The following is a 15301-nucleotide window of genomic DNA, read 5'->3' on the forward strand; positions in this document are numbered from 1 at the left end:
CAGATGCAGAACAATCCCTGAAGTATTTGAAGAGTAGTAGTACTAGTAGTAGTAGTAATAGTAGTAGTAGTAGTAGTAGTATGGTCACAGTTTGGAGTTCGTAGGTTTTTTTTTTTTCTTTCTTCGTTATGTCAAACAAGCAAGCATTCAAATGCAGCTGCAAAAATCATTTGCAGAGATGGCTAGAGATCTTGTTGTACAAAAACACCTTTTGCGTTACAGACTTTTCGCTGTACTGCAGTAAGTGCTGACAAGTACAATAACGTTTGAAGGCAATGCATTGTGGACTCCCTCTTAAGCTAGAAGAGGTCACAAGCAACAATGGATCAGGCGATAAATAACATGTTTGTGGGTTGAGGGGGGGGGTCGGGGAGTGTGAAAAATTCAGATGTACCATGCAATCACTAAACAGTAACTGCTCAACAGCAAGACACCGACATCCAACAAAACCAAGTAACAACTCCGGGAGTCCAGGACGCAGGTACCTTAAAACGGTAGTGATGTTTGTGTAACTGTAGCTGCATCCCTATGATAACAAACATTTCACAGACCAGAACATGAGGACGAAAGAGGAATTAAAAAAAAATAAAAAATCAAGAGGACAGTTAAACCAACATAACAGAGGAATGCCTATACCAAAAACTTGTAGTGAAGGTTCATGCTCCACAGTGTAACTGTTGAGAGTCGATACACTGGACAGGTTTCAGTGAAACCTACAGACAACAGAGGGGCCGCTCCCAACGTGTGGTTGCTTATGATGAGGTAAAGCTTAAAATAGTCTAAAAATAATTTAAAGTCATTCTGCGATATAATGGAATACAATCAGAAACAAAAGGATGCTGCAGGAGACCGACGAGTTGTCCAGCTGTCCAGTGCATCTCTGCTTCTCCCTTCTTATTACAAGTTTTCACAAGTCTGGCTCAAAAAACTAACAAGCAACTTGAACTTCACATTAAAATTCTGATTATAATTCCTATCTTTTTTTTTTTTTTTTTTTTTTTTTTTTTTTTTTTTTTTTTTTTTTTTTTTTTTTTTTTTTTTTTGGTCTGAACAGAACACATAAAATGTCATCAAGTCCTGTTTTTAAAGTCAGGGAATATAAAGTGATAAGGACTCTGGATACAAACGAAAAGAAACCAAAAGAAAAAAAAAAAACAAAACACGTTCAGGGAACATGTCTTTAAACTTTACCAGTTTCTCGTTAGGTGATAAAGTTTACGTTACACCGGCCCACCAATCAGCACAAGCTTTCCTTGCAAACCACAAGAATCTTCGTCAGTCTCAGAGTCATTGGCCAAAACTCCATCAGAAGAGTGGATTTCTTTGTCTGGACTTAGAATATAATTCATAATTTGTTTTATACAGCAAAAAAAGAAATCAAAAGTGAAATAATTTAGTATGCTATATATCTTAAGTACATCTTTTTTTTTTTTTAAAACTTTGGTTATGAACTTGTCTAGCAATGTTTGTTAGTTAGCTCTGTTCTCCTCAACATTCATAAGATCTTTGGAACACTATACATCTAAACTAACCAACTAAGCACTACTTGCTCCAGGCAGGAAGCTACAGTACACTTTGAAGTGGGGCCACAATGAGCGGGCGCCCGGGAAAAGAAAGCTATATCTGACAAGTACAAACGAGACAGCTAAAAACAATATTAATGTGTAAAACCTATGAGCATCAAAAACCTGTGTTGAGAGATGGGCAGGTTAAAGCATTAGGTGAAAAGTTACCATAATCTACACATTTTTTACAATTAATTACATAGGAACTTTCAACTAATCAACATAGAGTTCGTAAGAGTAATCAGAGGTAGCGAGGTCACAAGCCTATATAAATAGACTTTTCTTTTTTTTCTGAGGGGAGGAAAGCTATACAGACAGAAAAATAAACGTACCCGCCGAACTAATGTCCAGCCTAAAACACCCTCTCCCTATCCCCGTTAAACCACCCGCCCCGCCCCAAACCCAAGTCCCTCCCCCTCCACAAGAAACATCCCAAGACCTTCCAGTTTAAACATTCACTGAAACATTACAAGTTCTTTAAGCAAAACAAGTACCTCAAGGGGTTCATCTTTCCAACCAGGAGTCGCTCCCGGCAGCACTAGCAGGCAAAAACTGAAAACAATGAAAACCTCCTCTCCAAACATCCGCAGAGAGGACTTTGAGTATTTGTCGTCTGTCAGAACCTAAACTTAATCCAACGTCATCCCAACGTGAACCTTCAGGACTTTCAGTTAAAGCATGGAGATGGTCCCAAACCCAGTTACCCCTCCTCTTACATACAGATACCCATCACCAACATAATGTAGGATATAAAGCTGTCAGGGTAAAAATAATCTTTTTGCTGAATTATTGCCAGTATTGTTTGCACGGGTGGGTCTTTTTTTTTTTCTCTTTTTGGTCAAAATAGCACTGGAGTACAGAGGGGGACTCTTGAGTTCATCTGCTTGAGGAACAATCTGAAAAACTCAAAGACTTCAATGCTCAAAAGGTAGAAGAGAGGAAGGCTGCTGAGGGGGTATGAGGTGAGGGGGCTTGACATTACATCAGTACCCACATTCACATTTAACAGACCAGAAGTCATGCCACTCCACCATGGCTTCGTGACTTTGGAGAGAGACAGGAGCAAAGCGTCCCTCTGGAACTCCTGAGAGGTGAGCAGACGTCATTTGATATAAATGATGACTTGATCCTTGCATCGACAAGATCCCACCATCACCAAGAGCGTGTTGTGGCTAACAGCTACATCATTCACTTAGCCGGGGCTAAACTGGAATTAATATGTAGAATCACGTGTGTGTGAGTGTGTGTGTGTGGGTGTGTGTGTGTGTGTGTGTGTGTAGGTGTGTGTGTGTGTGCATTTCTTTGCTTTTGAGATGGAAAAAAAGGTAGAGAAATGTTTCTTTTTTGTTTGTTTTTCTATTCCCAGAGTTCTTTGGCTTGATGCATTTCTAAGAGGGTGAGGTGTGCATTCTCAGGTGACTGATGAGGTTGCGCTGCTGGGTAAACTTCCCCCCACATAGCTGGCATTCGTACGGCTTCTCTCCAGAGTGGACACGCATGTGCTCTGTCAGACGGTACTGGCGTGTGAAGCGCATGCCACACTCTTCACATGCAAATGGCTTGAGGCCGAGGTGGCTGCGCATGTGGCGTGTCATGGTTCCCCTCTGGGTGAACATTTTGCCACAGATGTTGCAGGGGAAGGGCCTGGTCAGCCAGTGGCTCTTTTCATGTTGTCTCAGCGTTGCCGGGTCTTTGTAGCTCTTACTGCAGACTGTACACTTGAACGGACGCGTTTCAGAGCCAAAAGTGGAGGGACCTACGGGGGCAGAGAGGTCCTCGGCCTCCTCTTCATCTTCTTCTTTCACAAAAGTCCCTCCCTCCTCTTTGATGTAGAGCTCATCCTCAGTGTGTGTCTCCACGTGAGCGTTGAGCTGCTCAGAACTGGGAAAGCCCTTACCACAGGGAATGCACACATAGAGGTTGTCTCCGAATGCTGGCTCGAAACCTTCCTGCCGGTACACGTAGTTGGCGCTGTGGTGTCCCCCTCCGGTTCCTCCTCCTCCGCCTCCTGCACTCTCCCCATCGCTCTGACCACTCTCCTCGCTGTGGTCCTGGCCATTCTCGCCTCCTTCCTCCTCATCTTTACACTGGAAGGACTGGTCAGATGTAAAGCTGCTACCACTGCCCCCTCCTACCCCAGAGGAGCGGCCATCTTTAGGACCCACAATCACCCCGTTAACCAGGGGCCTGTCATGATCTTCAGACTTCAACCCTGAGGCCTCCCTCTTAGGCCATTCGTTCTTGCGAGCACCCTGCCGGGATTTTTTCTGGGGTGGAGGGCCATCGGGCTGGTTTTGAGTTTCCTCTGAGGTTTTGGAGGAGGAGTTGAGCTCCATGGTCTCTGAGGCGCAGGTGTCTCCACCTGGTAGGGTAGTAGAAGAGTCGTCCAGTGAGGCACTGTTGGTTGTGGATACTGAGGCAGATTGAGGGGATTCTTGGGAGTTGCTGTGCGGGCTGAGGGCATCAGTGGCTGTGCCCGCAGAGGGAGGACTCTTCTTGGAAAGATCTAGTCCAAGGTCTGGCTCCCCAGCACTTCCTCCACTACTGAGGTTACCGTTACTGCTGCCATTCCCCCCGTTCCCGTTTTTCCCAGAGCTGCCGACAAACATCTCATCGTCTGAGAGCTTGTCCCGAAGGCCTTCATCTGGCTGTGGTTGGTCGGCGTCGGAAGGGGTCGGAGGATAGTGGTTGTTGGGGCCAGCAGGGGTAGAAGAGGAAAGGCGCTGGTTGTTGAGGCGTAAGCGGCTAAGGGGACCTGGAGTGGAGGGTTTACCTGGCAGGGGTTTCCCACCATTGCGCTTGAGCTTCTTTCTGCACAGAGCAGCGAGGTCATGGAGCTGGAGGTAGCTGGCTGCGGTTAAGAGGGCACTGAAATTCTGCTCACTGCTCTGGTCTGACGAAGACAGGAGCTTCCCAGTGTAGATGAAGTCCAGAACTTGTCTGAATACAGAGGGGTTAACCATCTCTGTGTCGAGGTTAATGAGGTTATCGTGGAGGACCAAAGATTTAAAGTAGATGCTGCTTGCCGCCAGGATGTTCTTGTGAGCACGGAAGAGCGCATTCTCCACCACGATGATAACATCACACAGGAAGCCCTTGGCTCTCTGCTGGTTGAGTTGCAGCAGCAGTTGTTTGGCATGATTTGGCAGTTCCATTTCCTCCTTCCGTCTTTCCTTCTCTCTCTCTTCCTACACGAGCACCACCTGAAGCTGGAAGAACAAGAAGAAAAGAGAAGGTGGTTAGTTTAATATTAAAAATAAGGAAGCAGTAGATTGGAAAATGAAGATCTGCTTAACGCATAAGCCACAGTAAAGACATGAGAGCACAAAACGCACACACAAGTTGACATTTTACATTTACAAAGATTTAAAAATGACATTGAATCAGCAGCGTCTTACACTCGTTTGGTTAATGCAGCATGCAAAGCTTCATGACCAAAACACAGCTCGCTTAGCTTCAAAGCAGTGGACTCTTTTCTCCAAGACTGGTTTAATTAACATTTACAACGCTTGCATGTCCCACACAGCTAACAATTATGCTGCATTTCTTATGACTCCCACTGCGACTACATCAATCTAAGCTTTTAGCTCTCACGGGGAAATTAGCAAACTGTTAGCACAGCATGCCACATAATCACACAGCGGCTTAGAAACTGGAACCCTGCCCTCCCTCTCATCTTCCTTTTTAAACCAATTGCAGCCCGACATGGATCAAGTTCTGATTGTACACATTGCCACTGTTCTGGCACAAAAGCCACAGGGGTGGAGAAGAGGAAAGGGTAAAGTAACTACTTTTCTAAGGTGCCTCCCTCTCAGCTTCCCTATCTCACTGGAGTGACTCTGGTTTCGATGGGGTGCCCTCTTTGGAAACTCTGCTCACTCTCGTCTCCATTAGGTCATGGTAATGTCAGCCCTGCCCCATTGTCTGGGGGTGGGGGGTCGGTGGCACAGCAGCGCCGGGGGGAGGGATTAGGTGACACCTGAGCAGGTAAAACTACACAGGAACCAGGGCTGAAGAAGAGGGGGGGAGGGTGTGGCTCAGAGGCAAGGACAGCACCACTCGATCCTCCAGAGAGGCCCTCATTTATGAAATTAGGACAATCTCATTCGCTGTTAAACCACATGACCTACTACATGCACCAGCGCTCCGTTTTTCAGTCTGACACAATAAACTTACATCTGGTTAATGAAATTTAAGAGATTCGAGGACGGTTTGCTTTGGTTCTGGCAGCCGGTTCTGCCTGTGACTCATGTTTAACGTAGTCTTATGGCGATGGGCATGTGAGGGAAAAGGACACACGTCTTTAATGCCCCTGACTACAGCCGGGTAAACGGTATTACAAGCGATTACACAGTAATGCAGAGAAATACTTAACTCAAGCCGTAAATACATGTGAAAATTTGCCATTTTAACCCTGTGCCAACCCAGAGATTTACTGTTTCATAATACACCGCTAGCCGGAGTGACTGATGCACGCCTGCTCTGTGTTTTATCCAAACAAGCTGCCATAAGAGCTCAGAGGCAGCTGCTCTGCTTCAAATATTTTAAGTGTATACTAATCAAGGACCACTGTATGAAATAAACAATGGAGTTCACACTAAACTGGTCTATTCAGTGTGAGAACGTTGCACTTACATTGGATCTCTATGCTTCAAGAAATCAGACATTTCCAACATTTTGCATCACATCTTACTCAAACAAAGCATCAGACATACTGGCCAAGTCCCTACAGTTAAGTTCTATAATCTCTACCCAGCATAGAGAGAAAGAGCAACAACACAAAGATGAAAACTAGCACTAAAGAAAATAGGAAAATAGGAAAAGGGACCCGTTAATGATGGTAATCTCTCTCTCAAAATGTTCAAGGCAGATGTTCTGCTGGAGGTTTTCTCCAGTTTAAAAGGAATTGTGTTCATTGTTGGGTTTCTCCCTATAAGATAATATTATACCGTCTCCATCTTACCACATGAAGTGCATGGTGATGACTGAAGTTGTGCAAAACCGCTACATAGACAAATCTTAATACATCTAAATAGAATTGACAACATGCAAAGATTGCCTGGTACAAGCGGGAACTGAAAATCGTACAGGAACCCGGTTAGAAATGTAAACTGGAGATGGCTGGCGGATGCATCAGAGCTCACCGTCAGACGAGCTGATACAATCAGCTGGAGTGATCATTACTCTCAGGTCCAGGCCTGGACTTGCCTCCTCTGCTTTGACACTTCTACTCACGGCCTTCCCTCCCCTCCCCCGTTTCTCCTCCGCCTTTCTCTTTATCTTCCCACCCTCACCAGCCTCTCACCGGGCACATCCCGGGAACAGTTCGCCGTCCCCGATGTGAATCATAATGAGCTATTCGGGAATGCATAACCCAGATCTGTTAATCGCAGAATGTGCTACGGGGGTCTACGGCACTCAACCCTGCAGGCGGTAATGGAGAAGAGGGCTGCGAGAGTAAGAAGGGCCTCTGCTACGATGCCAGCCAGGAAGCCATATATCATTCAAGTCTCTCGCTTAACATACACACACACCTCTGCAGGCTTTATGGGGGGATTCAAGAGGCTTTTCCAGCAGACCAACATAAAAGGGGGCTGGGCTCAGAGTAGAGAAGCCAGCTCAGGAGGGGAGAAAAAAAAAAAAAGCCCTCCCCCACCTCCTCCTCTTCTCATCCCTGGTTCTCCCTCTCCTCCCCCCATCACCCACACAGCTCCACTCTCCCCCTGGCCCCTCCAGTGCTGTGCCGGCTGGATTCCAGGGAGCTGCTAATGGATTACGGCTGATCTATATGCAGCTAGGGTGGGACACGTGTAGGCCCAGCTCCCCTTCCAACGATGCTGCCCAGGAAAACAGAAGTAATACCACGGGGGACGGACGAGGCCGGCACCATCACGGTGGCTCAATCTGCGGGCGCACGACACTCTTAGCACTCTAAAAAAAATGTCAACACTGCATCTTGGCTGTTGTTCTGCAGCCTCACAGTCAGGGATGGATGGGCCGTTAGAAAGACGATCCCACAAGAACAGCAAGAAAGGTGTTTCCAGTATGCAGGATGACTAGTTCGTACGTATAATGTTACGTAGTTGGCAGGCAGCATTCTGCGCAGGGGTCTGATCTCTGTATTTTTAAGTCCCTCTGCAATGACTGGCACGGACAACGAGAGCTGGCATGAGAGCTGGTCAGGGGGGCTGCAAGAAAGGAGACTTGCTCCCACCAAATATGGCACCACATACCGACCAAAGCCAGCCTCGGACTGTAACGGACCAGGGTAGATGTTGCCCTTCAAGCACAGGCACAGGATCAGCTTACCTTGCCTGCAGTGTTAACCTTTTCAAAAACTATGGCTTGATGATAGAGGGAGCAACCTCATTTTAAAAACACAGCACCCCGCTGCTTGGCCTCAACCTTGACTCGTTTCAGGAGCCCGCTGAGGAGGAGATGAGCAGACAGGGATGTTTACACGCAATCGACAGACACGATCAGGATAAAGTATCCGTGTGTTGATTTGGCAAACGAGTCAAAGTGCCCCAAGCAGCAAATAAACATCTTTCTCTAAATTCAGCTGGACGATCAGGTTTGACTTCATTTACTGCCACCTGTCACTGCATCCTCTTTTTGTCTTTAACCAAGGAGTTTATGGATTAAACAGCAAGTTAGTAAACCTTTCAGAGCCGGTGTTCGTGCATGCAGTGAAGGTGATCGAGGGAGCAGTGGGCTGTGGCACTAATCTCCTGAGCAGAGGGTAGAGAGCCAAGAGAGGCCAGAGGTGAGGCAAAGTCCTGTGGCGCAATAACAAAGCACACCCTACTACTGTGAAAGGTCATCTGCTGACAGCCAATAGAAAACAGGACCGAGCAGGATTAAAAAAAAAAAGAAGAAGAAGAAATTTTATTGCAGGGTTTTACTTCCAGGATTCCTTTAAACAATAGCCAGTAATGACGCTGTCGAGCTGTTACTGTAGACCACGACAATATGCGCAGAAGGACAGGTAGTGGAGACGGATAGGTAGGCAGGAGGGACTGAAGTGGACAGACAATGAGAGGCAATCATGTACAGGAGCCAAAGGACTTGCTGTGCACTCAGAGAGACAGTGCACTTAAAACACACACACAACACACACACAACACACACACTCAGAGTATGCTGGTGGGCAGAGGCAGTGGGGGAGGGGTTAGGGGGATGGTACAAAGCCAGTTTGAAATACAAACACCAAGCAACCACCTCTGAGCCGTTTCAAGATGGCTGACGCTGCTGCATGGGTAAAGGCCGATCCAGGCAGCACTGGTGGGCACTGCAAGTATGTGACTTGTCCTCCGAGGTGACAGGACAATGAGGAGATGAAACCAAACAGCTGGACTTTTACAGATCATGTTCCTGCACACCTCTGTAATATATCTGCTGCATCAGAGGAAACACTGCAAAACCATTTATCACCATTCCTCACATCGGTCCACATCAACTGTTCCAATGCAAAAAAACAGATCAGGTAACTGGAGAACTCATTAAAGCTGGTTCCTGTAGAAGCTGCACTTACATGCAGGTGATAAGCAGGTATTTTCCACTCTGTGATGTTTTAATCCAGGCATACTTGCAGCGTGTCAGGGCGTTTGGGTTGGGCAGTGGGACAGCTTAAAGTATTTTCTTACTGTTTGCATGTTGGACGAATTCTTTCTGTTTAAATAAGAGTTTGATTGGCTACAAAGGTGATGACATAATTTTTCTCACTGCTGTCACAGCCGTACTTTGCTTGTCTGAACTTTGCGTGCACGAGTAAAACCTTGTTTAGAAAGTCTGTGAAACACACACATGGTACAGAAATCAGCTGATATCTCGCAGTACTAACAAGGTTTTCATAATTCCTCGTCACTTTTAAGGAAGTCTTGTTTTGTTTGCACTAAGTTGAATAAGTGCAGAAAGAGAGCAATGCCTCTGTTAGAAAAATAAGGTGAGAAAAAACTGTTTAATCTAAAAACATGGCACCATTTCAAACTATTTCCACTGATATATTGAGAGCAGGTTTATCGTGGAAGCAGAAGACACCGATTTTATTTTTTATTCCAGCCACTATGAATATAATAAATGAAGCAACTTTCTGTGATCTTTGCTTGAAATAAAAACTGGCCTGCGCTCACGTCTCCATAGTAAACAGTTGAAAGGCTCTGATGCAGAGCATCTGCTGGAATTCTGGACAGTGATCCAATTCTGGTAATCTTTTCAGAAAAAGCTGCAGGAGGGACGTCCTGCTGTAGTGAAGCTCAAAAACAGTGAGACGAGATATAAAGGCTGAACTGAACTGTCCTACAAGCATGAATTTGTGCAGATCCAAACTGCTGTTGAACAGGTGCATGAGCATAGTGCTGCATGGCCGACATGGAGTGTAAGAATCACAGTAACTCTGCCGCAGTCTGGGTAGAACCGGTCCAATTAAGTCTAATTTTCTGTCGGGCACTTGAGCCGTGTTGCAGACAAACACGTCCTGCCCAGGGTGCAGTGGAATGAAAAGAGCCAAGTTTGTTTCATCACATGACAGCTAGCGGTGGTTGCAGCGCAGTCCAGATGCACCAGAGCTGGAAGCAACGGACGTGAAGGCAAACACTCACACCTTCACACACACACACATGTTGTGCACAACTCCAGCTGCAGTCGAACCTTTTTGGTATTTCAGCATCTACTGTCTGCTCGGCATCAACACCAGTCAAATAAGAAGGAATGTTTTCCTTTGTGTGATAGAACTGCAGAGTGACTCTTAACCTTTTTTCTAATATTGTAGCTTGACAATGTATGAATAAAGTTGTTCTGTGTCATCCACAGGTCGCCCGAGATGCTAAAACCACAGTCAAATCTAGAACGAGTTAAAGGGACAGAAGGTGTGCCACAGCCTCTGCTTCACATTTATTTTAGAGGAAGTTGCAAGAAGCAGATGTCTAAACTGGGCCACAAACTCCACCCTTATGTTTTATAGACTGTGGCCCACTCCCATTTCACTCAGGCTGATTTTATTTATCAGGATGGCACAATTTAACGTCAAACTAAACATTAAAGCTAAGATCACTGCTAAAGACAGGACAGGGAGAGATATTAATTTAATGATGCAAGTATTTCTGCTATTTCTCTTCCTAGATGTTTCTATGGACAGACATCAGCAGTTGTGTGTTAAAAGCTGAACAAAACAACAACAGAGCTCAAAGACAAATGTCCAGTTTCTCTTGTATTTACAGAAGCTACAGAGAGCTTCTGTTTGTGAATAAACTTAAAAGGGTCGAGTTTTACTGTAGTCGATACGGGGCAACGTGTGAAGACTCACAGCTAAAACATTTAATTTAAAGTTTACGAAAAGTGAATCTAAATGTTTGTCCTTTACAATCTGCTCATCATATCCAGATCATAGCAAATGCCTGATTTGATATTTTAGCTTCAGCATCCAGCAGTTTCAGGTTAAACAAGTTGTACAAGGTTTAATTTTCAAACATCACAACAACCAAACATCCAAAGAGTTTAAGCTATGTGTTCTTATACATACAGTCGAGGTGCAATGACTAGTTGAGAGACTTGAAGCAATTCTTTAAAGAAGAAAAACAGTAAAATGTCTTTGATTCCAGCTTCTTATATTTAAATATTTTCTGGCTTCTTTGCTTTTCAGTGACCATGAAACGAATATCTTTGGATTGTGGACAAAACAAGACATTTGAGGACGTCATCTTTGGTTTTTCTCCACATTCTATGGATCAAACTTCAAATTAATTGATTCAGAAAATCAACAGTAAAAACAATCATCCATCTGTATGTTTATTTCTTGTTGAATGACCACCTGACTGTGTTTTCATTGCTAAAAAAAATAACAAGATAGAAGCTTAAATGAAAGCTTTGTTAGACTTTAAAGGGGAACAAATACGAGTATTTACTCAGATCCATGTTGGACACATCAAAGCCGACTCTACTTGGTCTTGTTCTCCTCTTTCTGTTGTGGGTTTATGCACCGATTGTGTCTCTCTGCTCCAAGTTGCTGTTTTGCATTTTGCGGCTCATCCAAACTGCTCCCTGGAGAAATTAAGTAAAGACTGACGTGGACACTGAGACTTTCAGCAGTGAGGAGGTACTGTGTCCCGCTGTGTGCCCGCACCAAAAGTAAAGTAATCAACCACTTCACTGACAAACAAACATATGATTGGTGTGATAACGGGACCTCTGTCCTGAGAGAACAAACCTGATGGGATAACCCCACCTACACCACCACCACCAGCCTCACACCTTTAAAAGGCAGCATTAGCACATGACCCGGTGCCTAATGCCTGGGCTGAGGACAGCATGTCGGGTGAGGAGAGACCCTGTATGGTCCAAGGTTTAACAGAGCTGCCACCCCTCCTCCTCCTCCTCCTCCTCCTCGTCTTCCTCCTCCTCCAGCCTTTAAACACTGCATAACCTTCTGGCTATCAGCGCTACATTCCACATTCTTCTTCTTTAAGAACAACAACAACCCTGCCCCGAGGTACTTTATCCACTAAACAAACCAAACTGCCCTCCAACAGGCGAGCGCAGGACAGAACAGACGGATCCGCACGGCTACAGCGGCCGAGCACAATCTATAAGTCCTCGCTCAACATGTCAGCAGAACATATAGCCTAAGCAGCCTTCTTACTGCATTGTGCTGCCCACACATGCCACTGTAAGCCATGATCGCACGCTGCACAGGTGTGTGTTGGGAAGGGGAAGGGACAAGCAGGGTGAGGAGACGCCATCTGATCATGAGGATCATGAGGCACACACACAACACACACACACACAAGGGCCTCACATTAGCCTCCAGGCCTGACTTTGTAGTCCACAGTAATCAATGAAACTAGTCACACTGATCAGTTGACTTGACTTGGTCATTTAAATGGCCTAAATTAACTCACTTCTGGATCAAAACTGTACAAAGTGCATCACACTTTACAGTCAGTATTAAACTCTTATTTGTGTTTTGGTAACTACACCGGCGTACTACTCATCGCCCACACGAGCCCACGTAACACATGTTCAGTGCAATATTTATAATACTATGTGGCCAGTTACTCACAATTACACTACTGTCTTCAAAGCTTGTTGCTGTTACAGATGCATCACTGATATCATCACACGCTCCAGGCAGGACAGCCAGGAGCCCTTTCCTTGCTTTAGAAGCCTCACCAAATTAGATTAAGCACATAAGGCACAAAGCGCTGTTTGGACGCACCTCGTCCAGGCTTGAAAAATCTTGCGTTTGTTGAAAAGGACAATTGAGCTAATCATTCAGCCAGCGGGCAGGGCAACCAAACACTTCAACAGCACTTCTGGCTGGGTGTAGCCAGCCAAAATAACATCTTGTAATCTTCATATTATGGGCTGCAGCGCCCTGCAACACCGAACAGGATAAGAGGTTGTGAAAAACAGATAGGATTTATCTTTATATTAGCCCCATTAGAAAACTTTCACAAGAGTTTTGGAGACAGAGTCAAAATAAAAAATAATAATAAATAAATAAAGCCTGCTTGAAATGAGTTCACACTGACTGTGGGTGTTTTCTAATTAGAGAATAAAAACGAGGTACTTTTGTGCCATTAAGCTACAAAAAAAGAACCAAAACACCAGCTCAAACACACATTTTACAAACTGTAGCAGCATTAAGATCAGGACCTGCCATAATAGCTGCATCTTGTTTTCTGTGCCATTTCCCTCACTAAGCAACGTAAAGCAGAACTAACGAGGAAACATTTTTTTTTTTTTTTACAGAACTAAAATGTGGTTACACAAAACAGCAGTCAGTCAAGGGAACACACACATTACTGACATTCCTGTGCCTTATTATCGCCATGCCCCTTGGTACTTTAACAACACTAATCACCTGGGGAGCCGAGCTGCCTTCACACCTGAGCACATACATTGTTTGATAAGCAACCAAGTGGTTCGTGGTCGCGTTCGGAGTTTAATAATCCAGCGTTCGATGAGGCCAAACAGTCATTTAAAACCCGCAAAATCCGTGTCACGCAGCCCTGTTTGTATAAAACACAGCAGTTTTGGGTCACAATGTAACGCTACACCCACACTGTAGCCGATCACAAAGATGGTCGATGTATAGCCCTGGTCCACCTATAGGCAGAAAGACACACACGATCCACCGCATCGGTCCGATCCACGTCCGCTTTAAAAACCCACAAACTGTCTGCGTCCACGTTGCACCGGGTTTATTTGCGAGTCAATCCCGTTGAATCATTTTTTAATTAGTCCTACCTAAGACCAAGGTGGCTTAGCCTACATATAAACAATGCAGGTTACACTGTTGGTACCGACTGCAAACATCTCCACGATTATCAGGCGGTTGCGCAAAAAAACATTAAAAAAAAAAAAATAAAAAACGTGCGTAAAATCCACAGAATCGCTTCATTTACCGCATAAAGTGCAATTCAGTTCCATGTAGAAAAAGTCTGCTGTGCTTACACGACCGCGATCGATTTAAATGAAACCTTCATCACCATAAATTCTGGTAAACAATTCATTCAACACATTGGGTCAGAAATCCGAGCGAACGTGCTCAAGTGTGGGAAGGTTTCGGTAAAGACGAAGCCGTTTGTGGATCCTTTTTTCCCCCCTCTTGTCGCCTGATGTGCTTTGCCAGCCTGGTAATTATCTGGTACACTCTCGTCCTGTGGGGCATCTCATGTAAACCCACGACGCTAAAATAAACGCCTCAACATTTGCGAACAATTTACTTTGCGGTTTCGCGTTAAGGATCCGCGACGTGTTCGAGCCACTGCGGCGGTGTGGATTTTCTCGGCTTGCCAAAAGCAGGCTGGTAGAGCCAGAACAGGCACCAGCAGAGCCCCTTTTTTTGTTGGCACGCCGTTGGGGGAAAAAAAAAACACACCACGGTATAACGCCGAAAAGCCTTGCGATTCTTGCAGCAGCTGTGGGGGAAACCGATCCGATCGAAACGGGCACGAAAGCGGCTCCGTTGCGCGTTAACAATCCGCGTTAAAGAGAAATAATGGAGAAGAAATACCTTATTACATCGGTAGGATCGTTCTCAAGCGTTCTTTACCATCCTCTTGCTCATCTCACAGCCTTCGGGACGCCATGTTGCAAGCTTATGACGTTAGGCTTCCTCACCCCTGACCCACATTTGAATAGAAACCAGCCCAGAGTGCAGCAGAGAAAACATCCCACTGTGGGAGGGTTTGGCCACTTTCTCAAACCGGGACCCCTGGCAACTTTACCTGCAAGATGGCAGAGAAAGAGAGACACGGAGCAGATTAATGCGTTTAAACTCTGGTTTTCAGGCCTTCTTATGTCAGCAGCGCGACTTATCCACGCTCGCGCTCTGGTCGATGCGGGTCTGCGCAGCCGAACATATCCGAATTGTTTTTGCGTGATATTGATCCTCGCTGCTGCTGCAATAGCAAAGAACAATTAAATAAAATATTGTTTTAACGAAGGGGTGCGTTTGGAGTCCAGTTTGGCTGCAGTGTGGCTCAGTGGGCCACGGACTGGTGCAAAAATGGGGATTTTATGAAATGATCTCTTCTAACGTGTCCAGGTTTGAACATAAAAAGCTGATGCAGATTAAGCAACTTGACTTTTTTTTTTTTTTTTACAGCGTGGAGTGATTTTTCTGTATTTCTGTTTTTTTGCAGCGTGCACCATGTTTCTCTGTGAGGGTTTTTTTTCTTTCCTGGCAAACAGTTTGAACGTTTATTAAACCCAAAGCACCACAGAACGCTGCT

The 15301-nt window shown here is 45.2% G+C and overlaps 1 protein-coding gene across 1 annotated transcript; it reads right to left on the reverse strand.

Moving 5' to 3' along the window:
* Positions 1-2856: 2856 nt before the first annotated feature.
* hic2 (hypermethylated in cancer 2) lies at positions 2857-14659 on the reverse strand. Its single transcript, XM_008284913.1, has 2 exons — positions 14581-14659; positions 2857-4774 (listed from the first exon to the last, which is right to left on the reverse strand). The coding sequence occupies exon 2, from the start codon at positions 4718-4720 to the stop codon at positions 2954-2956; it is 1767 nt and encodes a 588-aa protein (XP_008283135.1). The 5' UTR covers positions 4721-4774; positions 14581-14659; the 3' UTR covers positions 2857-2953.
* Positions 14660-15301: the final 642 nt, after the last annotated feature.

The sequence above is a fragment of the Stegastes partitus genome, unplaced genomic scaffold, assembly GCF_000690725.1.
Source record: "Stegastes partitus isolate 25-593 unplaced genomic scaffold, Stegastes_partitus-1.0.2 Scaffold380, whole genome shotgun sequence".
In the NCBI taxonomy this organism is placed as follows: Eukaryota; Metazoa; Chordata; class Actinopteri; family Pomacentridae; genus Stegastes; species Stegastes partitus.